This window comes from Cynoglossus semilaevis, chromosome 4 (assembly GCF_000523025.1).
Source record: "Cynoglossus semilaevis isolate Cse_v1.0 chromosome 4, Cse_v1.0, whole genome shotgun sequence".
NCBI lineage: Eukaryota > Metazoa > Chordata > Actinopteri > Pleuronectiformes > Cynoglossidae > Cynoglossus > Cynoglossus semilaevis.
The window spans coordinates 16,547,097-16,565,065 of NC_024310.1; the positions used below are offsets into that span (position 1 = coordinate 16,547,097).

The 17,969-nt window shown below is 40.9% G+C and overlaps 2 protein-coding genes across 6 annotated transcripts in view; both read right to left on the bottom strand.

Moving 5' to 3' along the window:
• Positions 1–651: 651 nt before the first annotated feature.
• On the bottom strand, positions 652–14,254 carry gvin1l2 (GTPase, very large interferon inducible 1-like 2). 5 transcript variants are annotated; one of them, XR_003049611.1, is made up of 8 exons: positions 14,063–14,254; positions 13,342–13,449; positions 7,653–13,128; positions 7,444–7,571; positions 5,038–5,167; positions 3,579–3,658; positions 1,887–1,934; positions 652–1,760 (listed from the first exon to the last, which is right to left on the bottom strand). XR_003049611.1 is itself a non-coding variant. In XM_025055274.1 (5 exons), the coding sequence occupies exons 2-5, from the start codon at positions 13,379–13,381 to the stop codon at positions 3,645–3,647; spliced, it is 5,658 nt and encodes a 1,885-aa protein (XP_024911042.1). In that variant the 5' UTR covers positions 13,382–13,449; positions 14,063–14,254; the 3' UTR covers positions 652–3,644. The 5 variants fall into 5 exon arrangements, 1 of the variants encoding a protein (XP_024911042.1); XR_003049613.1 differs by lacking the exon at positions 5,038–5,167; XR_003049610.1 differs by having other exon boundaries at positions 652–1,934.
• A 2,594-nt stretch (positions 14,255–16,848) lies between these two features.
• Positions 16,849–17,969, bottom strand: part of dscaml1 (Down syndrome cell adhesion molecule like 1) — an 83,921-nt gene continuing 82,800 nt past the window's right edge. Inside the window, exons 35-36 of the mRNA XM_025055273.1 lie at positions 17,163–17,291; positions 16,849–16,983 (exon numbers count right to left, since the gene is read on the bottom strand). Of these exons, the coding sequence (XP_024911041.1) occupies positions 17,194–17,291 (98 nt within the window). The 3' untranslated portion in view covers positions 16,849–16,983; positions 17,163–17,193. The remainder of the gene's footprint in view (positions 16,984–17,162; positions 17,292–17,969) is intronic.

The window sequence follows — 17,969 nt, forward strand, 5'->3', positions numbered from 1 at the left end:
CACTGTTGCAACAAATGGCAGCAGCGTGATCCACAGTAGTGTTCTGGCTTCTTTCCCTGGTCATCATCTTTCACAGTCTTCAAACATCTCAGCTTCAGTTTCAGCACTCAGTGAATCTTTTTTTTCTTCCCTACGATTACTCAATTGTGCAATTATGCGCACAATGCAGTACATGCTCTTCCTACAGGTTTTTTTTTTCCTATGACCTTAGAACTGATCCGACTGCATGCACCTGCATTTTAACCACTGCTGTTCAACTACGGCTCCTCCGCAAAGGACCCGAAATCAGCATTTAACATTACGAAAGATTTACCAGGTATTAATGTTTTGACATATACAGTAAAAAGTGCTAAATCAACATATGCTGTTTCAGATATAAAGAATATATATTATACACTAAAAAATGTTTTTGACTAAATCTAAATAAAACTGCTGGTTACAATGATCATTTTTAAATAAATGTTAAATCTTTTTGAACATGTGTTGGAGGATTTTTGTGTGTTCTTGTTCTTCAACAGACGTCAACATAGTAAATGGTATCTTACCTGTGCAGAAGTCCAGAGGATTTTCTTGTTTTCTTCTTCTCCTCCTCTTCCTCCTCGTTGCCCTTCTTGTCCTGGTGCTGTTTATTCCTGGCCGCTGATCCAGCGTCTCTGCTGAGACATGCTCTCCTGCTGCGTTTACTGAACACCACTGTGATGTGAAGAGTCAGACGGACATGGTGCCTTTTCTCACTCAGCACTGAGTGAGAGTGACAGAGGGAGAAGGGGGAGACAAGGGGGACCCACAGGAACCCACTCCCTCAATTCATCAGTAAGCCTCCTCCCACCTGCTCCAGGCTTTGAGTGCTTCTATAGCCCATAAGGCTGAACGAAGGTTTACAAAACAACATTTTGCCGAATCGGTCCGGAAGACTTGGTGCGGACACCTGTTCAGCCGTGTATGACCTGCCCTTCAGATGGAAGCTGTTCTTTTCTCTGTCTAATCTCTGTTTGAAATCCTGAGTGTCTGAAGGGAAGGAAAGAAAAGAAACATATTTCCTGAGTCAAGCAGGAAATATAATCATATTTAGTGATTAATCTCCGGAGGGAAATGAAAGAGTGCAGTAATAGCACTGTCTAATTATCAGGTGGCATCTCAAACATCCTCTTCTGTCCATCACAGGGCCACATATGGAGAGAAACAACCAACCAATCACACGCACACCTCATCTTAATGGACCATAAAGAGCGTCACTCACCACGGGGAATCAAACTGTTGGCTTCTTGCTGTAAGGCAGGATCACTTACTGCTCATGGGTGGAAATCAAGGATTTAAAATACATGTATTCCAAGCACAGTGTTTAATGACACACATTAACATTCATCTGCTGTTGAAGGTGAAGCCATTACCAGTAGTGATTTGGAGGGTGGGGCTACACCATGACCTGTTCAACCTCGCGCCATATTTGCGGAGAAACCATTCGCACTCACATTCACAAAATTGGTCAATTCAGAGTGAACATTCTGAATTCTGCAGTAAGATCAATACTTACCACTACGTTATTGAACAGTTTGACCACTGAGCCACAGTGCGGCCCTGATGATTCTGAAACACAGCAAGTTTGTTATCACTGCATTTGAATTATTGATATGAATTCATATGAATTACTCACCTGTGTGGACGGTGGTGTGTCCGTGGTCACTATCTTCACCACTGACAATCATGAGTGCTGGGAGTTTAATTAGCTGCAGACGATAACGTCTCTGAGACTGCAGGTCCTTTTGACACAGATCAATGGCAGCCGTCATCAACACTACTTCTTTCTTTCTTTCTTTTTCTGTCTTCTGACTGAAGTTGCTTTGTCTCGCCGCTGTCAGACACGTGATGAGAGTTTGACACCTCACCTGAGGGATTGCATTGTGAGTCGACTCTCACTTATGTTTGCCACAAACCTTCGGAGGAGACGGAGGTTTTCTGTACATGATTGAGCGCTCAATATGGCACAATAGCATTGTGACAAACAGACAGGAGGATGGTAATGAGGAGCAGTGGATATGGATTTCTATTTCAGAGGAAAGTGTTTCATAAGACTGGTTCTGTATTCACTGAGAACGGCATGAACTGAATTGAGAAGTTAAATGGAATACATTTATGCCTTTGCAGAACTAAATGTCAGACCATTTGTTGTGTTTTTGCCTGATAATGCATAGTAATTAGAGTTCTTTATGCAAATGTGTGCTTTTATCATCTGGACACGTTAGGTTAACATTTAGCAGTGTACATTAAATACACACTGTCATCAGCGTCTCACAGGGTTGTGTTGAAATACCCATCAGTCTGTTTCTACAATTCTCTCTGATCACTGTGGCATCCTTTGAATGCCCATTTTCCAGACTCTCTAGTGCCCCCGCAGGTGGTGAAGCCAAACTAATACCAGATGTTGAATTTCAAGCTACTAGGTGCTGCTGGTTGGTTCTTTCTCAGTCCTGCCGTCGACCACTCTGAATCATAAAATGCTACACTTTGATTAGATTTGTATCAGGGAGCCCTGAAGATGGTTTTCATTTCAGGAATAATAATTGTTAATATTATATCTTAACAAGCTGTCATTGTAGATTAGCGTCACTCCATCGTTCATTTCGTCTTTGACCTCTGTGAGTGTCAGTAATATCCGACGTCACGTGTATTAAAGGCTAGAATGACGACAAAAGGATGAGACGTTTTGTAAAGAGAAAGCAGCTATTGTTGTGATCTCAGGGAAAAACATGAGAGAATTTCACCAATAAACAAGTTTCAAAGAAGCTATTGTAGAGTCGCTTGATCTTGATTTTATGCTTGGCTGCCACCCCCGGTAGCAAAACAGACTGATGATGTAGAAATCCCACAGGCCATCTGTCTGTCCATGCATTGTCATGCTTATCTAGTTTCTGGTGAAAATGTGTGTTTTCTGGCCAGTTGGTAAGATCTACAGAGATGCCTCACAACAAGAAAGGCTCGGACAGATGGCCTTTCTGTGTGAGTTTGTATGATGATGTGTAGGTGTTCTCTCCAGGTGCTTGGTCTGCTGTCAGAGTCCAAAACAAATGGAGATTGGAGATGAGGTCAAACACATTATCAATTGGCCAGAGGTATGAATGTGAATGGTAATGAGCTTCGACTATGGCTGTAAACAGGATTTGGATGGATGGATGGATGGATGGACGGACGGATGGATGGACAGACAGGTGGGTGGATGGAACAACGGACAGATGGATGGATAGACTAGTAAATCAAAGTATAGTGAAGTATCCTATACATGCATGAAAGAAAATATTCAAGATTTGATGTAGTACAAATAAAACATGCCTACGACATATTTAGGCATAATTAAAATAGAAAGTATGTCCGCCCTTCACATTGATTCAGGTATAGATTATAGTTTGCTGTATTGCAGGAAGAATATGTCCCTTTGTTCATCAGTTCAAGCCAACATGGTGAATCTGAGAGTATTGGGGCAAACATGACACAAACAAGTAACACCACGGACAGTTTGACACACAGTGACAGAGACAGAGATGGTTTCTGACACCATCCAACAACACCATTGAGTGACTCACAGTTGTTGTCACCAGAAAGTGAAGTGTGTCTGTCTGTCTTGTGTGGTGTAGTAACATCTCTGAGTCCTAGGTCCCATGGCCTGAAACAAAAAAAAAAAACAACATCAATTCGTTAAAATGCCAATAAAATAGTACATAAATAGACATAACAAGAAATATACCAAAAAAAGAAATATATATATACAGTGTTCCCTCTCTATGTCGCGATTCACCTTTTGCTCCCTCAGTGCATCGCAGATTTCCCATCTCACAAAATTTTCACTATATCGCGAGATATAGCAAAGAATTAAAAGACATTATAAAATAATTATACACACAAACGTAATGACTTTACAAATGTGGATTCTGGTTGTGAAATTGAGATAAGAGCATTTGCGAACGATCGATTGCGAATGTTTGTTAAAAGAAAATGGACCATGAATAATAAAAAAAAAAAAACTAAAAGGTTGGGTCTTGAGTCAGCACTTAAAAGCATCACATCTTTGATCGGTCCACAGGTCTTCAGGAAGTGGGCACTCGGCCTGGACCTTGGATTTTTAATGGCTATGAGGATTTTATGAAAGTCATACAAACGAAAACAACAACTGTTTTTTAAGGTCCTCAGGGTCAGAAAGAAATTAAAAAAAGGAATTAAGCCATTTAGAGAGTCAGTGACCACTTAAAAGACTTTAAATATCAAATCTGAAGCTCACAGGGGGAGACAACTGTTCATTTAAGATTACTATAGAAAATGTTTGAGTAGGAGTCTATCTATCCATCCATCCATCCATCCATGACCACACACAAATCTTAGTTCTATATTCAATATTTATCGCATTAAAAGTTTCAAATTGATTCCATGTAATAGTTTTTCACGTTTTATACAGTGAACTATTCTGACTTTTCCACTCAGTTCTAGTCTCTTATCACTGATCAGTCCTGGGTCACAGTGAGTCTAGTGGTCTACAGCTGTTTACACTGGACAGATAACCCCAGCTCCTGTCCACGTGTCAGCCTGTTGTTTGCTCCTTCTCCCTCTTTACCCTCATTTTACCTGAAGGCATCTGTGCTGGAAGTACGCCACAGACTGCAAATCAAAGCAAGGAGTGGCTCCAATATCAAAAAATAAAATGGATTGAAAACAGCTTTGTTCAGTGAAACTGTTGCCAATTGTTGCTGCTGCCAGCCTGCCCGCCAGTGAAACTGGGTATTTCGATAAAAAATGAGAAACCTCTCGGAGGAACGGTTGACCTTTTGAATATGACATTTGTGACGGACCTTGGTTTTCAGTTTATGAGTTGTATAGATGAGAAATGTTTTCAAAATATATTGTATGAAATAACACTGAATGAAATAATACTGAAATAACACCTACCTATTCATTTTACCAGTACAGTGTATGCTGCTTATCTGAACATCTATACATTTTTGTGCATTTATTATACCATAACTGGTGTGGGTTGTTCTTTTTTCTAATTACCTCATTGTTTCCTATTGTCTCTGTATGTGATGATGCTTCAAATTGCTACACTGCAATTTCACAGCCTGGGACCATCCACCCACCGTCCGTCCGTCCATCAGTCCATCCGTCCGTCCATCCATCCATCTATCTAAAGGCCATATAAAGTTAAATGTTATTGCTGTTGGCTTGACAGTAGTAATGTGTGCATTCAATTAAAATAATAAAATTCATTTTTTCCATGCATATTGTAAACACTTGTTTAACAAAATATTGATTTTACAATTCACCGAGATTTTAATATTGACTCTTGAAAACCTCTTCTTCGTTGTTCACTACCTTTCACAAATCATTGATCGAGTGCAGCAACATAACATTAGTTGAAAAAACGTTTTTCTTTCTTTTTTCGTTTTTTTAGATTGAAACCTTTTCAAGTAGTGCTTGAGGCAGAGGAGCTGTCACAGACTCAGAACGAGGGCACAGAGAGAGAGAGAGAGAGAGAGAGAGTGAGGCTGAGTGATCTGATTGGACAGAGAGCAAAAACTGTTAAGCGGTTCACAGAGGCAGGAAGTGCAACATGAAGATTTAACTGAAGTTTGTCCTGCCAAAAAAGCATACAGCTGCTGCTGTAGGCCGGCTGCCGCTTGAATGGCCCATCCTTTTATAGAAATGAGTCTTTCACTCAGTGTGAAAGAAGGGAAATTAAAAATGCACGCATTGTTGAACCGTGTTATTAAATTATATTATAAATTATAATTATATGAGATCTTTGTTATAAAAGATCGTCGGGTTTTTTTTCAATTATTTTGTCATTCCACTGGCTAGCTATCGCGTTTATCTAGAAAAATATTAGACTATCATTTGAGATGCATCATACACTGAGCTGCTTTTTTCAAACAGTATTTTTCTGGACGTAGACCTAGGATGTCATTAAGGATCTGTCTGTCTGTGATCGCAGAGCTTAATCAGTGTTGACAAATGTTGTGGTTTTGCATCAGTGGCTTGGAATTGCTGATTATCATTGTTTAGTGCTGATTATTATGTTTTCGTGCATCTTCAAATTCCCTGTGGATTGATTGGTTTGAAAAAGGCAGAGAAATTACAGTATTTATGTGTGGGAAACCTGTGCTGGTAATTAGTGTTGTAACGAATTTGGTCAAAATGTTAAAAAAATGTAAATTATGGGATGAATAGATGATCGATCTTGGATATGCTGAATGCCAGGATAACATAAATGTGGCATCTCTTGACTGTCCTGCCTGCATTCCAGGATGATCAAGTCAAGTCAGTTTTATTGGTATAAGCCCAATTCCCCAAACATTGGCATCAAAGGATTTAACAGTTTTAAAATTAGAATTGAAACTATCCTCCAAAAAACCTGTATCACAAAAAAAGGTTAATAATGAGTTTATATTATATTATACAACCTAAAGCTGTAAATATTTGACAAATTATTAAAAACCAATAGGATCACTGACAAACGTTTTTTGGAGTGTAAGGAGTAGCTAAATTACCAAAAAATAAAAAAGAAAGTTGAATTTTTAATTCAGAAAGTGTGTACTAACTTAACTTAAGTATCTTGTTTTATTTTATGTTTTCTTCATTTTTTTTCCACTTTCAAATTAAGATTTTGTAACGATCATATGATTTAGATGCTTTTAAAATATTGTATATTTTTCCTCTTCCCTATTTAAACAGAATCAACTTTAACATGAATACATTATTCAAATAAGAATTTATGTTTAGAGGTTAAAAATGTAAATTATACCTCACACCAAAAAAAAAAAAGCCTAATGGATGTTGAGAGTCGGAGCTGGATGAAATGAGTTGTGAGAGAAGGACCATGGTTGTCATAGCAACTGTTTTTTAAATAAACACAGTATTTATAAAAAATAGCATTGATAGCTTTTTTATGATGCCCCCTTTAAAGCTAACTGTGCCTTTAATGCAGTCGCTGATGAATTTATTTTAGCAACCACAGGAGTCTGAAAATAACGACTAATGATTTTGTAGTTTTCTCTTCCTACACTGCCCTCTTGTGGTTTACTTCATTTGATTTTTAAGTTCTTTGCTTATGTCTTATGTCTACTTCCTTTCATGGTGAAAGATACTGTGATTAACAACATTTTTGTTCAGATAATATTTTGTCTTTAGTGAACTCCCCTATTCAAAATTATTTAATTTCTATTAAACTGTAAATGTTTTGATTGGATAAAAAACCTACAATCTACAAAACTGTACTATCATTTGTTACATTATAATTATACAATAAAAAAACCCACAAAAATAGTATTTTACATCTTTTGTTCAGATTACAGATTACTCCTGTAGTTCTGTGTCACTCACCAATATCGTGTCAAAATACCTTAAAGGCTTCATTTTTTTTAGAACATAACAAAACAACATCGAAGCTAAAGAGCTATTTACTGAGGTAAATGTCCCTCAGATTGTTCAAAGCCTCTTCCTGAGTGATGTTTCTCCACTCCGCTGGAACTTCTACCAGCATCTTGCCATATTCCTTGGCAAAATCCTCGTTGAACCTCACCAGCACATACCTGTACAAAAAGGAATGCTTGTCACAAACAGACAGAATTTAACAATGTTTGTGGTGGAGACCAGTATTAAAGATACAGTACCTCCAGTACAGGCAGGGAGTTTGGTGGTTTTGGTCGGGGTACATGGTCCAGTCTGGGTAGATGGAGAGGAGGTTCCCACATGTGACGGACAGATCATCTGTGTCCTGATTCTGCTCTAGCTTAGACTGGGCTGCACCTTCAGGACCATCATTCCCTGGCACATTAGGCAGCATGTATTTGGGCCTGTGGAAAAAAGCCCTGTGAACGTCATGGCCCACTTCGACCTCCTGGCAGGGGGCTTTACAGAGAGGACAACACTTCTCACAGCCTTTCACTTTGCTGAAGAGGGACTTTTGGGGGCTACATGGGAGGCACCTGAGGAGTTGTGTGACGTCCACACTTTGCGAAAACTCCTGGTTGAGGTCTGCCTGCATTTCGGCCAATAGCTTTTTTAAGCAGGTGACAAAAGTGGCCCATTCTGTGGTGATGCTGAAGAGCGGGCCATTTAGAGCGACTGAGGAAACGTCTATATTCGCATCATTCTGGATAATGACACACACTTCCTCCAGCAGCGGCTTTGTGTCACTCAGAACGTCTTGTGTGCCGGGTGTCGTTTGATTCAAAGCTGATGTAATTATTTTCACAATCTCACACAGCTTATCTTGTCTCCATTCATTCAGAGTGGTGGATTCGGAAAGATGAGACAGGACCGTCTCCCGGATCCTCTTCTGTCTATAGCCGTTGTAAAAATGCAAGAACTCCAGAAATCTCTCAAAGCGAACCTCCGTTATCAACTTTTCCATCAGGCTTTGGCTGAAGGTGTGTGAGGACTGGTACTGCTGGTGCTGAGACCGTATCTCCTCAACGATATGAGGCCCCATCAGACTGTAGATGTAGTGTAACACCGTGGGTTTGATGATCATGGAGATAAAGGCTTCAGCCACTCGTTGACACTGATCGTTCTTCCTGAACTGGTAGACGAATTTCGACATGTAGGCCCTCTTATTGACACTCATGTACGTCAGGAGCTGTTCGTCCTTATCAAAGCGCTCACGGAGCCTTTGGAAATCCTGGCATGCTGCGCTGCACAGATACACTTTAAGATCGACTTCAAAAGCTGTTCTGAATTCCAAAGGATTTCTCTGCAAAGCTTTCTCCACAATTTCCAAAATCTCCTTTATATAGGATTCAGAGTAACAGGCTGGGAGGCTGAATTTCTCTGCCACAAACTGATTATATTCCTCTACCACAGTGCATGCCAGTTTTTCCGCGTCTTTTCTCCGTAGTATGATGTTGCTTACCCTACTTCTGTACTTTAGGTAGTCGTCGTTAATCCGAAAGCCACACATGTAGTAAAAGAAAATGGCCTCTGTTTTTCTGATGTGTTTCTGGAGCCCTCTGTTGATCAGATTCTGTATCAGAATATTTCTCACTCTTAGAGTGATATCCTCTGTCTCTGCGGGCCTGAAGCCAAAGGTAGAAACGATCTTGCTCCACATTCCTTCAAATTCTTCTTCTAGTTGTTCATCCTGAAGGAGAGCATTGGTTGAATTACTCTTCCTCATCAGACTGTCAAACTCTGCCTCTTGCTCTTTTTCCAGGAGGGTTCTGAACTTGTTTAACTGCACGGATAAACAATGGCTCTCGTTGGCTTTTTCTAATCTTTGGATTGTGTTCTCAGTGACTTGTTCCTGCAGATGATCAACATAGCTCATCACAAGAGGTCTGAACGAGTCGCCCTTCTCTTTGAGGACATCGTTTTTTCTTATATAAGTGTTCATTCGTGTCTTGATTTTCCTGGCCTTTGTTTTTATCTCATCCCTGGCGTCTTCCTTTAACTCACTCAAGAGATCATTTTGGTCTTCCTCATCCAGAGCCTTCTCCTTTGTGTCAATGATGTTCTTCTCTGCCCCTTCAAACCAACTCTCTATGTGATCCAGCAAATTCTCCTGCCACTGTGCGACCTCTGTGCACATATCAGGGAAAGCTTTGGCTGCGTCCCTGTTCTGCAGGCCAATATAGAATGAATCCTCCTTCACTACCTCCCATAGTGAATTCAAACGAACAAAAAAATCTGCCAGACCTGTGGCTGGCAATTTCAATGCCAATTTCTCCAACGTCCCAAACACATTTTTTTTTAACCTCAACACTGCAGTACTGTACTGCGTATCAACTGGTCCAAAAGGGGAGGCGCTGGACCAGGGCCCTTTGACACAGGTGATACAAGGTGCGGCCTTTGCGTTTTGTTTATCTGCATTGTTAGCTTCTATACTGCCGGTCTCGCTCTGAAGAACCTCACATACATGCTTTAACTGTAAGGCATGTAACATACTATTAATGTCTTCATCGTGGACGAGCAGTTGGCAGCTGGGCATCGGAACATACTGCTGTATGCAGAGGAGAGCGTTAGCAATCACGGTGAGGTCGGATTCAAACTCAGGACCTGTGAGTGGAGACACATTGTGCATCAAAACATCAGTCATTCCTGCTGCAACCGCAGCCATCTCATGGTCATGGATCCTGGTATCAGTGCTGTTGTATTGAGAAGTTGAGCCGAAGCCTGCCACGTTGAGAAACAACAGAAAATCACACCTCATGAGCTGTCTGACACTGTCAGGCAGCCGAAGGAGCAGCATGTACACCCCTCTGCCGGTTCTTGTTCCGTCAGGGAATTTTAGCCCAAATATTGCTGAAAGAACTTCAGCATTCCTTGCATAATGAACCCCAAGGTTTGTAAGCACTCGTAGCTTGTATTTCTGTTGAGGGAGGCGGCGATTCAGCTCTGCAAAGACACAGCCCAGCCAATGAATTGGAACATTTGAGGCGTTTCCATCCATTATCTCAAGAGGAACCCCATAGAGAAGCAGGTCCGCAGCTACACCTGGAAGGCCCAAAACATTCTGGCTTCTAGTGCCAAAATTGTTGCAAGTCAGCTCAAAAATTAAGCCCATCTCACGCAAAAAGTGCTCAAGACCAAGTGAGGAGGAAACGGGCTTGGAGGTCTGAAGAGGATCGGGGACCTGAACTTCAGTAGAAACATCTGGGCACATACAGTCATGGGTTGCCCTCAAATTTGAGGAGGGGGGACCGTGAGGAGGACTGAGCATCTGAGGTTCTGGAGACAAACAGTCATTGGTTGTAGTCAAATCAGAGGAGGAATGAGACTCTGAAGTCTGAAGAAGACCACGTGTCTGAGGTTCCTGGTGCAAAGAGTCCTGGTTTACTGTCAAAGCTGGGAAAGACCTGGACATTCCATTTTGAGGAGAGCCAACTGTCAGGGGTTCAGAGGGAACATCTGGGTACAGTCTGTTTTGGGTTGTTGCCAAATCTGAGACAGAATGAGACTTCGAAGTCTGAAGAGAATTCACTTTCTGAGGCTCGGTGGAAACATCTGGGCCGATCACATCTTTGCTCATAACCAGATCTGAGAAAGAATTTGACTTTGATGTGTACAGAGAGCCAACAACCAGAGGTTCACTGGGGACATTCGGGTACAGTCTGTCTTGGGTTGTTGTCAAATCTGTGGAAGAATCAGACTCCAAAGTCTGAAAAGAGCCAACCTTCTGAGGTTTGGTGGAAGCATCTGGACCTATCCTGTCTTGTGTTGTAGTCAAATCTGAGAAAGAATTAGACTTCAATGTCTGAAGAGGAACAAGGGTCTGAGGTTCCACAGAAAAATCTGGGGATGAACAGTCTTGATTAAACAAACAGTTAGGGTCAAGTTTTAGCTTTGGTTCATTTTGGTTCTGATGTTCGTCAATTTTTTCAAGAAATGGGGATTTTTGTGGCAGTGAGTCTGACTGCGTATCCTCGGCCGTTGACCTATCCACTGCCTGCTCCACCTTTTTTCTGCTGTTTGGCTGTTTGTTTGCATGTTTGGCGTAAGCACCTAACAGTGCTTCAAGGTTTTCTCCCTCTGATGTTGAATCCGCACTGGAGCAATCACTGAAACTGAGATTTTCAGCGAATCCATTTTGGAGCTCATCAGGATTTTCAGGGACGTTATTTTCTGTGTGCACAAATGAAAACAGATCTCGTTGACCACCTTGGCTTTCTTTCTGCTTCAGCTTCAGCTTGAGTTTCAGCCACCTAAGAAAGTAGGCCCTCTCTACTTTATCTGTGGCAGACATTGCGTTGATGAATACTTTCATGGATTGGGTGATTTTGTAGCGTTTATACTCAGCCAAGATATATTTTTTTTCTCTTCGTAGTTCGGGGTCCAGCGGTTTTCTTTCAATCCGGCTTTTACACTCTATCCTCTCTATTTCACCCAGTTTTTTCCAGAAAAATCCCTGTAATGGAAGCTGCTTCTCCTTAAACTGCCCAAGATCCTCCCCCAACCCTTCCAATACCTCCTCCACCATGGACAACGCCTTTTTACAGGCAGCTCCTTCATCTACCTCGAGGCCTATCTCAGATGCAGTTTTTGCTGCCTCTACCATTGAAACATGCGTCAGTTCAGTTGGTAGCAGAACTTTCAGCGTGTTAGAGAGACTCTTTGCGATTTCCTCCACATTCAGTCCTTTCCCTTGTACCACTGACTCTTTAGGTATACCTGTGGTTCTTCCAAAGGACACCCCAGCAAAACCCAGATTACTTTTAACGTTTTTTTCAGTCTCTGATACATCGACCACTATGAGCTTTTTGGCCAGGTTATTGCAGGAAGCAAGAATTTGTTTTTCTTTCTCGTGGAGTTGCCCACAGAAGACAACCACAGCCGACGAAGCCTGGCATAGAAAGGTGAGGCATTGCTCGTGTTTAGTCGCATCACCTCGGAGGTTACAAATGGCCATGGGGGCAGGAAACCTATTTCCGACAGTGCCTCCAGTGGGTACACACCATCCGATCTCCACCAGGCCGTTAGCCAGTTTTCTGGGAAGATGGCCTCCCTCCATCTCCCTGTGTACAAACATTTCTCTGCAAGATCTGTGTTGGCTTGAAATGCAATTGAGCACCTGTGACTTGGAGACACTCAAGTGTCCGAACTTCAGGAAGGAAACCATCGGCATGGATCGACTTGCTAAATCCTGCACTTGACCTTTTTCTCTTTCGTCTGCTGAATCAGACGTCCATTGTGTCACAACGTTTCTTAGAGGCCAGAGAAGAAAACGACCGGGGCCTTCGGGATCTTTGCTTGGTAGGACCAGAGGTACGGCAAACTGGCACTGCATCACGCGGGCCGTCATTTCCTGCGTAAGGAAAGGGTGGGCAGACATATAGACAGCTGTGACCAGATCGAGGGGGTTGATGGTTCGCTGATCCTCGCCTTCCAGGCCGTTTGCTGTCTCAGCAGAGTGGTTGGCATTATTCAGGACACTGTTTGAACCTCTGCAGCACGTACTCCTGGCATCAGGGCTGAGGAGCCAAAGACGCTGGAGAAAGGAGAATGGCAGATCTTTGGTCTCTAGGGGTTCAAGATTCTCTGAAGTCCAGGTGCTGATATTCAACATGCATGCTGAGTCCAGTGGAGCAGACAGAAAGGGCTCCAGTCCAAGGTTGTGTAAAAATTCTGCTTGGACACTGTTAGTTGGAGGTTCTAGTTCGGAAAAGGCAAAAAAACAAACAAACAGATGAATCAATATGTAATATGACAACTCTTATTAATTATTACTTATTAACCAGAACCAATATGAATGTATATTGATACATAACTAACAACATAACAAAAACATACTTTTCTTCTTGGTCAATTACATCAGATAAAAAATAAATATTCATAATCAATAAAAAAACAACAACAAAAACATACTTTTCTTCTTGGTCATCTTTTTGGTAATCTTTTTCGGCATGGTTATTCCAGCTGGTGCTTCTGGTCTCTGTGTTAAATTAGTTTGTCTTTACTCCTGGGACACATGCCCTGTGTGACACAAAGTTTGGAATCCTGTGATGAAAAATGTTGTCAACGTAAACTCAGTTACAATAGAAAATGAAAAAAAAAAGCCCAAAATTACTAGGTTTAGGAAAATACGGAGAAAAATGACTTTTTTCAACAACAAAACCCAAAGTAGTACTAAAACTACTAAACAATACAACCCCAAAACAATGCTTTGTCATTTGATTAATATAACTAATACAGTCGATTTAATTCATTAATAATTAACTAATTAATAAAACTTAGACCTTCCCTTCTAACAGATTAAATAAAGTAATGTAATGTGGGTATGAAAATACAAACATTGTCTTATGAAATAATGTGCGGTATGACGTTAAAAAAATAATATGAGACATATGTCAAAGGAGAGAGATTAAATCAAAGTGGCTGCCAACATTAACACTGGTTCACCCTGATGTGTTTTTGAATTGACTATATATGACTATATATTATAGTGAAGTCTTTGATAGCACTGTAAATGCGGTCAATACTTGTGTACAACTTTTGCTTTGTGTTCCTTAGAATATACGACTAACATTCTGATAATACCAACAAGACATTTTTCCCAAATCATTAATTCAAATTAAAATATTCTTACCAATTTTCAAAACGTGCATCCAACTTTGTCCAGAGCCAGGTGTCTCTGTCGCTCTGTTTGTCAGGTTAGTCCTTATATCTGTGGTCCAGTGGTAAGACACATACCTGCCCTTCTATCTGATCACCTGTCGTTGACGTAGCAGCAGCAGAAGCGGCAGCGACGACATCAGAAAACAGGCATCGTCTGACAATGACTGACAGAGGACAACACTGATAACAGCGGTCGATACCAGCAGACAGCACCCGTCGAACAGGTATCGCCTCCAGACTGTGACGCACGGTTAGAGCGTGTGATCTTTGTGATAATTATTAGAATACCAGGTGAACTGGTACAGTATGTGAGTTGATACCCAGGCCTTGGTTTTCCTAGAAACATACCATGCCATTTAGAGAGATTGAAGCAGAGATGACACTTAGAACACCTCCAGCCTCAGTCATACCACCACCTCTGCTGCAGCTGTCTTCACATTAGGGTTGTCAAGGATGAACATACTTAATATGATTAATCACAGGATTGATTAATCACAATTAATCATGATTAGTTGTGTTTAATAGCAAGATTAATTGTGATTAATCAACATCTGTACATTGTAATTCGTTTCTATATACTGCTTGAACAGAAGGACAAATGGTAGATGTCTGTGTTTCACACCTGTTTTTATCTGTGTCTAATCCAAATAATGGAATAATTCATATGAAACAATGTCAGGGAACATATGCAAAAGCATAACCCATAATTTAGCTTCATACAGTAGAGTTGGCGTCTGTTCATCTGCTCGTAGTGAGCTTTTAAAAACCTCAGTGGAATTTGAAGCCCTAGGTGCTTCAGTGAAATGAAAACATTTTCCCACAGTTTGTTTAAATTTGTTTAAACATTCAAAACCGAGGGTAAAAGTGTCAAATAATGTATTCTACTCGGAGGAGGTTGAATCTAAGTCAATAGAAACAATAAATAAAACCCTTTTTTTCCACACTGCACGTCCCAAACGACTCCTTCTCATACTTGTTCAAAGTGAAAGCACAGTCCAGAAACAAGTGTTGAGCCAAAGGGAAAGATTATTGCTTCTCTATTTCTGTCCCGCAAAGCTCTTTAACAGTCAGACAGTGAGAATGAAGACAGTGGCGTGTGTGTGTGTGTGTGTGAGAGTGTTTACCTGAGGGACCTGAGTGGGTGGACACTCCAACACTGTGTGGTCAGTTTCCCTGCAGCACCGCAACTTTGTATTTCTGATAACTGCAACCGTGCTGGGTCGACTTTCCTTCGGCAGGACTGAGGAACACTGGAGAGATTGAAGGAGGAGACAGAGGAACTCTAGAAAAGCCTGAAGGAACAGTGGGAACGATGTTGGTGTCCATGCTAACAGCCATGTACATGATGGTCAGGGTGGTGGAGTCGGTAAGCTGCATGTAAATGTTAATGTAAACTAGTTAATAGTTAGTTACTAGTTAATTTTAATGTCAGTACTCATCATATATCTAAATGATATGGTAAAAAATAATTGATGTGCAAATATTTCGATGCACATGATTGAATTTTAAGCTAAATCAAACCTTTTTGAAGGATTCGTTTTTTTAGCTTTCTTTGCAAATTATGTGACACCAAATGTCCATTTCACTAAAACAACACTGGCCATTAATTCAGTTTTGTGTAATTTTCTTCTTTGTGTCACATTCTCCTTCAGATAGCGGTTCAGTTCCCCCCGCGGAAGGAGCCTTTACCATATATGGTGAACCAGCCTTTACCCTGGCAGGTTCACTCGGTGTCACCCAATCGAAGGAGCAGCCGACCCGAGGAGGTCAGTCATGACAAAAGGCATAAGTACAGTCATAATATTCAGCACCAAAGGTTCTGTAAACTTAAATTACACACTAGTAACAGTTGTTCACATACACCGTATATTCTGTTTGCTTCAGCCGGTATAGCCTTCAGATGTTCTGCGCTCCCTAATCTTCTGTTACATAATGATGATGCGGAGCTGTGGAGGGATCAGCAGTCAACCTTGACTCAGCATGTGAGCTGAACTTCATAAGCTGGTCACAGCTGCTCCACACCTCTGTACGGTGTCTCACTGAGGGGTTCAGAATAAAAAGTGAATTTGAGATGAACCTTGAAAAAATCTAAATACAATTCCAACTCAGAATCAACTCTAAATGATATGAATGCGATCGTGAATGCCTCACCTGTTGACTGCTGGGATTGGCTGCAGCTCCTCCGTGAACCTGCAGGAGAATTCAAGTCAGAAAATGGATTGCTGAACTGAATTCAAAATGTATACACACTGCTTTCTGTTCTTTTGGAAAAAAAAAACTAAACAAGAAAACATTTGTATTGTGATATTCTATGTGATACTGATGACAGGGTCAAAAGGTCAGGAACATAAACCAAAGTCGTAGGTGATGCTAAAAGGTTTAAAGATGAAATAAAATGTTTAGTATTATTGAGTTCAACGTTGTATTTAATTCTCTCTTCTCAAGTCAACCCAGGCTCTCAGCCAAACTGATAGATAGAAAGGCTAAGCTGCTCCTTCAATCTGTGACTCGTCTGCCACTGAACTGTAATCCTGATCAGGGGGATTTATGACTCAGGTCATTACTGTGACTGCAGTTGGAGAAGGAAACAAACAAACAAACAAACACACACATAAGTACACAATACAACGTGAGCTGTCAACACAATAGTTGCTCCATCACAGCTGGTTTGCACCCGTGTCGTTTTGTTCGTGCGGTCGAAGTTATGCGAGCTATGTTTCCGGATAAGATGATGAGATATGAGTATCTCCGTACCTGTGACGGTGACCACACGTATCTCTGGTACAATCTCTAACGCCGACTTGTCCTCTTTCTTCCCTGGTGCGTCAGAGCACGTCCTGCTGACTGCTGTCCTTTAAAAAACCTGTTCTGTTTGCTCGACAGTTCCAAGGCCTCAGGAGGAACAGCATGGGAGTGTTCAGAAAGAGTAAGTACTGGTTAGCAACTCTGGAGCTAGTACCAGATTAACGTTATGGTTTTTATTCATCAGAAGAATCAATCCGTGTGTGTGAATCATGTGTGTGTGGACTGATCACCACCACAGAGTTTGTCTCCATGGCTGTTGCCTCTACCTTTTTGGCTATCCCCTGTGTCCTGTCGTGCTCAGACTCCGATTCCTGCAACGGGACATGCGGTTCCCCCACTGAGCCTCCACTCAGCCCTGTTGAGGTAGAGAAAGCCGCTGCAACCATCCAGAGCCACTTCAGGAAGTTGCAGCAGAAGAAACAGAAGAACGGCAAGTAGACGAGCAAAGAGGGACAAAAGTTCAGAAAACGAATCAAAGAGCAGGAAAAAATCCATCAGTGGAGGAGAGAAGGATTAGTAAAATAAAGTAGACACAAGAAAAAAAAACATTCAAATTGTACAGAGCTCCTGGATTGGTGGAACAGAACAAACAATGTCATACAGTAAACATCTGATGTTTCCAAATATTTGTAAATATATACTGTATATATGTATTAGTGAATAATTGTCACTTGTTTTAAACAAATGTGAAACACATACATTCCAACAATATACAGAGTTTTTGGTCACATTAAGATTGTCTATATGTCTTGATTAATCATGATTAATTCGTTTTAAAAATAATTAATCATGATTAACCCACTTAAACCCTGTGATTTATCAGATTAAACATTTAGGAAACTGCATATGAAAACATTGGTCATTAATCGCCTTTAAAAAAAACCTTAAAATTGAAGAAACGTCGATGAAGTATATCGTGTTTATTGCAGTACATCGCCCTCTAGCGGCTGCACCTTGAAGTTTAAGACACATTTTCATCATTTTTAATGTTAATTGTTGAAGCTTAATATTAATCAATATATATTCAGCTTCAACAATTAACATTAAAAATTATTACTACAAAATTTGATTTT

Coding starts and splice junctions, on each gene's coding strand:
- gvin1l2 (XM_025055274.1), bottom strand. CDS start 13,381: ATGCCGAAAAAGATTACCAAAAAGATGACCAAGAAGAAAA. Junction 13,129..13,341: donor AAAGATGACCAAGAAGAAAA/GTATGTTTTTGT, acceptor TTTCCGAACTAG/AACCTCCAACTAACAGTGTC. Junction 7,572..7,652: donor ACTCCCTGCCTGTACTGGAG/GTACTGTATCTT, acceptor CTTTTTGTACAG/GTATGTGCTGGTGAGGTTCA.